Source organism: Eleutherodactylus coqui, chromosome 2 (assembly GCF_035609145.1).
Source record: "Eleutherodactylus coqui strain aEleCoq1 chromosome 2, aEleCoq1.hap1, whole genome shotgun sequence".
Taxonomy (NCBI): Eukaryota; Metazoa; Chordata; class Amphibia; order Anura; family Eleutherodactylidae; genus Eleutherodactylus; species Eleutherodactylus coqui.
Window position 1 is genome coordinate 240,455,987 of NC_089838.1, and position 9,584 is coordinate 240,465,570.

Below are 9,584 nucleotides of genomic sequence, written 5' to 3' on the forward strand. Positions count from 1 at the left end.
GTAGAAGCAGGGCCAGACCGAATAATCCACCAACTGGTTCCCAAAGCGCCCCCTCGCGCCATGCCACCCTGCAGAGGTCAAGGTGCTCTACGGTGTGGCAGTTTTTCACAGAGACGCCTGACGACCGACGAACAGTGGTGTGCAACCTTTGTCGCGCCAAGATCAGCTGGGGAGGCACCACCACCAGCATGCGCAGGCATATGATGGCCAAGCACCCCACAAGGTGGGACGATGCCCGTTCACCGCCTCCGGTTTGCACCGCTGCCTCTCCCCCTGTGCCCCAACCTGCCACTGAGATCCAACCCCCCTCTGAGGACACAGGCAGTACCGTCTCCTGGCCTGCACCCACACCCTCACCTCCGCTGTCCTCGGCCCCATCCAGCAATGTCTCTCAGCGTAGCGTCCAGACGTCGCTAGCGCCACAGTTTGAGCGCAAGCGCAAGTACGACGCCACGCACCCGCACGCTCAAGCGTTAAACGTGCACATTGCAAAATTGATCAGCCTAGAGATGCTGCCGTATAGGCTTGTGGAAGCGGAGGCTTTCAAAAGCATGATGGCGGCGGCGGCCCCGCGCTACTCGGTTCCCAGTCGCCACTACTTTTCCCGATGTGCCGTCCCAGGCCTGCACGACCACGTCTCCCGCAACATTGTACGTGCCCTCACCAACGCGGTTACTGCCAAGGTCCACTTAACAACAGACACGTGGACAAGCACAGGCGGGCAGGGCCACTATATCTCCCTGACGGCACATTGGGTGAATTTAGTGGAGGCTGGGACAGAGTCAGAGCCTGGGACCGCTCACGTCCTACCCACCCCCCGAATTGCGTGCCCCAGCTCGGGGGTGGTATCTGCGGGGGTGTATGCTTCCTCCACTAAACCACCCTCCTCCTCCTCCTACGCAACCTCTGTCTCGCAATCAAGATGTGTCAGCAGCAGCAGCACGTTGCCAGCAGTCGGTGTCACGCGGCGTGGCAGCACAGCGGTGGGCAAGCGTCAGCAGGCCGTGCTGAAACTACTCAGCTTAGGAGAGAAGAGCCACACGGCCCACGAACTGCTGCAGGGTCTGACAGAGCAGACCGACCGCTGGCTTGCGCCGCTGAGCCTCCAACCGGGCATGGTCGTGTGTGACAACGGCCGTAACCTGGTGGCGGCTCTGCAGCTCGGCAGCCTCACGCACGTGCCATGCCTGGCCCATGTCTTTAATTTGGTGGTTCAGCGGTTTCTGAAAAGCTACCCCCACTTGTCATACCTGCTCGGAAAGATGCGCCAGCTCTGCTCACATTTCCGCAAATCCCACACGCACGCTGCCACCCTGCGGACCCTGCAACATCGGTTTAATCTGCCAGTGCACCGACTGCTGTGCGACATGCCCACACAGTGGAACTCTACGCTCCACATGTTGGCCAGACTCTATGAGCAGCGTAGAGCTATAGTGGAATACCAACTCCAACTTGCGCGGCGCAGTGTGAGTCAGCCTCCTCAATTATTTACAGAAGAGTGGGCCTGGTTGGCAGCCATCTGCCAGGTCCTTGGAAAATTTGAGGAGTCTACCCAGATGGTGAGCGGGGATGCTGCAATTATTAGCGTCACCATTCCTCTGCTATGCCTCTTGAGAAGTTCCCTGCAAAGCATAAAGGCAGACGCTTTGGAATCAGAAACGGAGGCGGGGGAAGACAGTACGTCGCTGGATAGTCAGAGCACCCTCCTGTCTATATCTCAGCGCATTGAGGAGGAGGGGGAGGAGCATGAGGAGGAGGGGGAAGAGTCAGCTTGGCCCACTGCTGAGGGGACAGATGCTGCTTGCCTGTCATCCTTTCAGCGTGTATGGCCAGAGGAGGAGGAGGAGGAGGAGGGGGAGGAGCATGAGGAGGAGGGGGAAGAGACAGCTTGGCCCACTGCTGAGGGTACAGATGCAGCTTGCCTGTCATCCTTTCAGCATGTATGGCCAGAGGAGGAGGAGGAGGAGGAGGATCCTGAAAGTGATCTTCCGAGTGAGGACAGCCATGTGTTGCGTACAGGTACCCTGGCACACATGGCTGACTTCATGTTAGGATGCCTTTCTCGTGACCCTCGCGTTACACGCATTCTGGCCACTACGGATTACTGGGTGTACACACTGCTCGATCCACGGTATAAGGAGAGCCTTTGCACTCTCAGTCCCGAAGAGGAAAGGGGTTCGAGAATGATGCTATACCACAGGGCGCTGGTGGACAAACTGATGGTAAACTTCCCATCCGACAGCGCTAGTGGCCGAAGGCGCATTTCCGCGGCCCAGGTAGCAGGGGAGGCGCAGAGATCAGGCAGCATGTACAGCGCAGGCAGGGGAACACTCTCTAAGGCCTTTGACAGCTTTATGGCTCCCCAGCAAGACTGTGTCACCGGTCCCCAGTCAAGGCTGAGTTGGCGGGAGCACTCTAAAAGGATGGTGAGGGAGTACGTAGCCGATTGCAGCACCGTCCTCGGTGACGCCTCTGCCCCCTACAACTACTGGGTGTTGAAGCTGGACACGTGGCCTGAACTCGCGCTGTATGCCCTGGAGGTGCTTGTTTGTCCTGCGGCTAGCGTCTTGTCAGAGAGTGTGTTTAGTGTGGCTGGGGGAATCATCACGGATAAGCGTACCCACCTGTCAACCGACAGTGCCGACAGGCTTACACTCATCAAGATGAACAAAGCCTGGATTTCACCAGACTTCTCTTCTCCACCAGTGGACAGCAGCGATACCTAAGCAATACGTAGGCTGCACCCGCGGATGGAAGCATCGTTCTCTATCACCATCCAAAACGGGGACCTTTTTGCTTCATCAATCTGTGTATAATATTCATCCTCCTCCTCCTGCTCCTCCTCCTGAAACCTCACGTAATCACGCCGAACGTGCAATTTTTCTTAGGCCCACAAGGCTCAGTCATATAATTTTTCTAAACAATTTTTATATGTTTCAATGCTATTAAAGCGTTGAAACTTTCACCTCAACCAATTTTTATTTTAACTGTGCTGCCTCCAGGCCTAGTTACCAATTAAGCCACATTAACCAAAGCCATTAATGGGTTTCACCTGCCCTCTCGGTTGGGCATGGGCAATGTTTCTCAGGTACTTTAGTACTGTTGGTACACCAATTTTTGTGGGCCCTCGCCTACAGTGTAATTCAATAAATTTTTGGCCCACCTGCATTACAGCTGACATAACAGCAGCTGTGATGGGCAATGCAATGGGATATTTCTATGTACCGCCGGTGGGTTCCAGGGAGCCACCCATGCTGTGGGTCCACAGGGAGTTGTAAATGCATCTGTTACCACTTCTAAAGAACCCCAGTCTGACTGGGGCATGCAGTGTGGGCCGAAGCCCACCTGCATTAAACATGACATTACTACCTCAGCTGTGATGGGCAATGCAATGGGATATTTTTATGTACCGCCGGTGGGTTCCAGGGAGCCACCCATGCTGTGGGTGCACACGGAATTCCCATTGCGGAGTTGTACCTGCCTGTGACTATATATAAAAAAACGCGGTCTGACTGGGGCATGCAGACACCTTGACAGAATGAATAGTGTGTGGCACATAGGTTCCCCATTGCTATGCCCACGTGTGCAGCTCCAGATGGAGGTGGCACAGGATTGGATTTCTCATTGCTTCTGTACAGCATTGTGGGCTATCGCCCCGCCCCTTTTAAAGAGGGTCGCTGCCTAGCCGTGCCAACCCTCTGCAGTGTGTGCCTGCGGTTCCTCTGGCAGACGCACTTATAAATAGACATGAGTGTGGCGTGGCATGAGGGCAGCTGAAGGCTGTGCAGGGACAATTTGGTGTGCGCTGTGGACACTGGGTCGTGGGGGGGGGGGATTTGGCAGCATGTAACCCTGGAGAAGTGGCAGCGGAGTGTCATGCAGGCAGTGATTGTGCTTTGTTGGAGGTAGTGTGGTGCTTAGCTAAGGTATGCATTGCTAATGTGGGCTTTTCAGATGTAAAAGTTGTTGGGGGGGGCCACTCTTGCTGCTATTGTGGCTTAATAGTGGGACCTGTGAACTTGAGATGCAGCCCAACATGTAGCCCCTCGCCTGCCCTATCCGTTGCTGTGTCGTTCCCATCACTTTCTTGAATTGCCCCGATTTTCACAAATGAAAACCTTAGCGAGCATCGGCGATATACAAAAATGCTCAGGTCGCCCATTGACTTCAATGGGGTTCGTTACTCGAAACGAACCCTCGAGCATCGCGAAAATTTCGTCTCGAGTAACGAGCACCCGAGCATTTTGGTGCTCGCTCATCTCTAGTAATGATCCCTTGACTCATCAGAGAAAAAAACATGAAACCTTCAGGGAAAGCAGAAGGATTACAAATGGTACCGTACTGACCCCGTTCTGCATGTACATGGCTGGTGAAGGAACTGCAGTGACCTCTGCTACTAAGATAAGTGAAGGGGAAGTTCTATACAGTTCTGCTACTGGTAGTATCTAGGAGAGAACATAAAATAGATCAATGGTTAACAAGTCAAATGTTACTGAAATGAAAGGTATGGATAATTGTGTCTGGGGAACCTTTGCTTCTGCAGCTGTGAAAGCACAAAACATTCAATATTTTTTTATTGTGGTATATTTAGGCTTCAATCGCACACAGAAAATTTCTGCAACAAAAATATTTGGGATTAATTCACCTATTGCAGATTTGTGGAGTTTGTGGAAATCCAAGCATAGGCTACAGGAACAGCACCATTCAGATAGTTCTGCAGTGACTCTGCTGATGAGTTGGTTCAGTAACTAGTGCATGGGTGTTTACAAACCCCATCAGATGTGTGGAACAGATTTTTATATGCCACATTTGATCATATCTGTTAACTACCATATTATTCTGACTACAAGATGCACATTTAAGCACGAGGAAATGGAGGTAAAATGTCAGTGCATCTTATGGCTCAGTCACACAGGTGTATCCGAGCGCCGATGCGCCCATGTTACTGCATGAAGAAGACGGCCACACTGCAGGTACAGAGGACTCTCCACAGCGCGGGAAGTAAGAACACATGACCGGCAATGGAGCCGGTCATGTGTTCTTTCTCCGCACCTGCAGTGCAACCATCTTATCCTGCAGAAAGACGGGCGCATCGGTGCCCAGTTGCGCCCGTGTGACTGAGCCCTTATAGTGTGAAGGTGCCTTTTAAACAGAAATGTTTCTGTCCTATGTTAGGTGGTAGAGGAGTGCTGGAGGTGTGAGGAATGGAATTTTCAGCCTTAGAAATCTCTGCAATGAGTCTGCTCTGTGGGAACAAACTCTAAATGGGGTTGTGTTCAGCAGTATGTTGAATTTTTAATAAACTCCATCAGAAGCATGGAGTAGATTTCCACCACAGAAATGTCTTTAATGAATCAGCCACATTTGTAAATATCCATAAAGCTCTATGGGCCTCTTTGGTGCGCAAATACGCATAAAATAGAGCAGTTCATATTTTTTTACACACACAAAAACAACAGACGCAAAAAAAAGAGTTAGAGTGAACCCATTGAAATTAATGGGTTCTAGTTCTCTGCGTTTTGTGTGCCAGGATTTTACCGTATGCAAAAACGAGCAAAAATATGTTCGTCTGTCAAAGTCCTTAGTTTCAAATTTTAAAAGCATGAATTCTCATTACTCTAATGTAATTACCTTAAATTATTAATTCTTTATTACAAAACATCTGAATACATAATACGCACACTGCAAGCACATAATGTTTATCACAATAACCAAAAGATTCCAAACATTTATGCTGCCCTATTGTATTATCAACAAGAAGCCACTGAGTGTCAGTTAGGCTGGTCTCACACGACCAGATTTGAATTGCGGAATCCGTGATCGTCACGCGCACGGACAATCTGCAGTATAAGGCACACACCACAAAAATAGAACATTCGCATATCCAGCCAGATGAGCGGACAGCAATTGCAATTTCTGCAAGCGGAAATAAAATCGTAGCATGTTCTATTTTTGTGCAGATTCTGCATGGACGGCTTCGATTGAAATCAAAGGAAGCCGTCCAACCTGCGACCCATCGGCAATTGACATTGTTAATAGGCCGCAGGTGCCCACATCATCATCTAGTGACAGCACAGGAAATACAAATGCCCATGATCATCTGCAGTAAAGATAAATCAGATACCCGGGGTCACTGGCCATGGTCAGGGCCGGATTCCACTTCAGGCTCTTGCATGCAGAATCCGACCCATCCCTGTGAGCCTAGCCTTAATATTGGCAGCAGAAAAACAAAATTCTGCATCCATCCTTTGGTGGAAACAAACGGCACCAGACAAACTCCATTGACTCTGATGGGGTCCTTCCGGCTTCTGTCATGCTCTCTGACAGTTTCAGCGGACAAAATACTGCAGCACACTACAACATTTTGCCCGGCCTTTTGTTCAGGATCTCACTGGAGGCTCCAACGCAGATATGAACAGAGCCTTATTTTTTTATAGCACAAATATGCATAATATCGTTTTCCAATTAGTAGTCTGTAAATCATATTTATATACTCTTTGACTGTGTTACTGTGGTATGGACAAATTATGTAAAATTCTCTGTGGCATAATGTGTAAACTGAGCATGTCATGTGTACCCTAAGAAACTGAGACTGGCAGACATCTGTGAATTCTGAACTGAGCAGGGGGTTGGATCTGATGACTCTGGAGGTCCCTTTCAACTCTACCATTCTAGGATTCTAAAAGTATCCCAAGAAATTACTATAGAAGCTGCCAACTATGTACAATGCAAGCAACTCACTTTTATCACAATAACCCAAAGATTCCAAACAGCCTGAATTTATAGATCACAGACAAATGCTTAGAAGAAAAACTATTTTACAAAAACCTATGTACAGCGTGCATGGGATTGAGCTGAAATGCTATATACCTCCGCTACAAAATGTGTGACTGGTTGTCAGATGCCCTTGATCTGATATTGATGACCTTTCTTGAGGATTACTCCGAATACCAGAGCAATTACATTAACTCTTTAAGGAACAAGAGCGGTAAATTTACGGCGCTTCGTCCTGGGCTTTAATCCCAGCTGATAGCAAAAGTACAGTGCAGGACTAAAGATTCAGTTCCTGCTATCAAGCAGGGGCAGGTTGGGTCTTCGGCTGTCAGACACAGCCGAGGACCTCGAGGTGAAGTGTTTTTTAAGTGCTTCTGCCATCTCCTTTCCAGGCTACATTCTATCTACTAAAGAGAGAAAGTGGAAGTATTACTTTCGCTATTCAACCTGAGGATCACGTGACCACCAAGTTCCCCCATCACAGCAGAGCTGCAGGGTCCTAGCAGACTCTGATCAGCTCTGTTAGTGACTATTGTCACTACAGGGGAATGTTTTCCCCTGTGACTGGGTCTCCTATGGATGCCCCAGCTACAATAGAAAAGTGTCAAATTAAAAAAAAAAAAAGATATTATGAATGACCCCCCGATATCTGATCGCAAAAAATCGACAGGTTACCAGCAGCACAGTCTTTGTAAGCTCAATCTGAGCGAGGTATTTTAGTCTGCAAAGCCCAAAAGGTCCTATGGACCAATATAGTCCCAAATCATCCGATAGCTTGTGCAATGGAAACTTCAGGTGACGCCGTCACTATGGTGATAGAGACAGATGCGGGTATCGTATATATATAAAATAAAATGACCTACCACCAACACCAACCAAAACTGTCACTATATATACCCTATACTCCAAAACTATACAAATTATATATGCAAATGTACAAAACAAAATGAGGAAAACCTTCACATACTTAATTTTAGCAGAAATATACTAATTTTTAAATCAACAACTGTAAATTTAAAAAAAACAGTCATTTTTTTGGTCATTTACTCGTAATAAAACTGAAAACCAGAAAAAAGTCAAAAAATATATTTTAAAAAGGCCTATATGTCACGGAATAAAGAATGCAGCAAAAATAGTTTTGGTAACTGAAGAAAAAAAAACAGAGCAGTAAAACCTCAGCGTTGGTAAAATTGCAAAAAAGTGTCTGGTCTTTTAGGACCAAAACACTCTGGTCCTTAAGGGGTTAATAGATACTTAACCATAGATATGTATTATGATGTCATTGCAGCGATCCTTGATGTAATTTACAGTTTTGCTTTCAGAAAGTTGACATGATCATCAGTAATTTCACCACCGTGGAGGAGTTCATCCTACTGGGACTAACTGACAAACAGGACATGAAGATAGTGCTATTTATTGTGTTTCTTACATGTTACATTGTATCTTTATTTGGTAATATAGTAATTATTTGGATCAGTAGCGTAAACCCTCGACTCAACACTCCCATGTACTTCTTTTTGAGAAATCTCTCCTTGTTGGACATCTGCTATACATCAAGTGTTGTTCCCAAAATGCTGATAAACTTCTTATCTGTAAGGAAAGCGATATCTTTTGGCGCGTGTTTCATCCAGTTATTCATCCATCTCTCTCTAGGAGGGGCAGAGTGCTATCTACTGTTGGCAATGGCGTATGACCGATATGTGGCTATATGCAGCCCCTTACACTACACTAATATTATGCATCCCATCTTGTGCATTAAAATGGCAACTGCATCCTGGGGAGGTGGTTTGGCAAACTCAATAATACAAACATTCAATACATTACAGTTGCCCTTCTGTGGTCCTAATGTAATAAACCATTTTTTCTGTGAGGCACCCATGTTGTTAGAGTTAGCCTGCAGCGATACAACTTTTAATAAAAGAATAATTTTCTTATGTGCCATAGTGGTAACCGTGATCCCATTTTTCTCCATTCTTATTACTTATGTCAAAATCATTTCCAGTATAATTAAGATTCGTACAGCCACAGGACGGAAAAAGGCCTTTTCCACTTGTGCATCACATGTAATTGTGGTCTCATTGTTTTATGGAACCATTTTTGTTATATGTTTGAGACCTGGGACAGTTCATGTCACCAACCAAGACAAAATGGCCACCCTGTTCTACAGTGTTATAACCCCAATGCTAAATCCATTGATCTACACCTTGAGAAATAAAGATGTGAAGACCGCACTGCAAGAAATTACAAGAAAGAAGACTCAGCAATAACTTACCTGAATAACTTAGCAGATCTGTCGGAACAATCCATAGAATGAGACTTCACCATACTCTGCATTAATGTCCTTTATGTACTTAGGTTACTTACATTCCTATGAAGTGGTTCTAAGCTTTATGTGTATGTAGCTGAGATTCCGAAAATATTCGAAATGGTGACTAAAATAAAAAATATAATTACAATATAGTTTTTGAATACTAGTAATTGTTTTATTCGCGGTGCACAACATTCTGTAAATCCCAACTTTGTGGTTTCATGGTTTGACTGATTTATATTTCTGTTGGGCTTTTCTGTAATATTTTTTTCTAGATTTTAATTATGTTTAGAAGAGAATTAGATAAATTAGTCAAAGGAGAAGAAATAAGGGTGACATATATATTAAGACATAATAATAAAAATAATGAAAGCAAAACCAATGTAAACAAATGTATTTCTCACTCTGCATCTCCCTGAAATCCCTTCTTACAGTCTCTGAAGTTACTCCAAACTTATTTTATTTTCACTTATATACAGTATTTAACATTTAATGTTTCTTT

At 46.3% G+C, this 9,584-nt stretch overlaps 1 protein-coding gene across 1 annotated transcript; it reads left to right on the top strand.

Annotated features, from left to right (window-relative positions):
* Positions 1 to 8,105: 8,105 nt before the first annotated feature.
* LOC136610121 (olfactory receptor 2B6-like) lies at positions 8,106 to 9,041 on the top strand. The gene has a single exon (XM_066589382.1). It carries the CDS (start codon positions 8,106 to 8,108, stop codon positions 9,039 to 9,041), a length of 936 nt encoding a protein of 311 aa, XP_066445479.1.
* Positions 9,042 to 9,584: the final 543 nt, after the last annotated feature.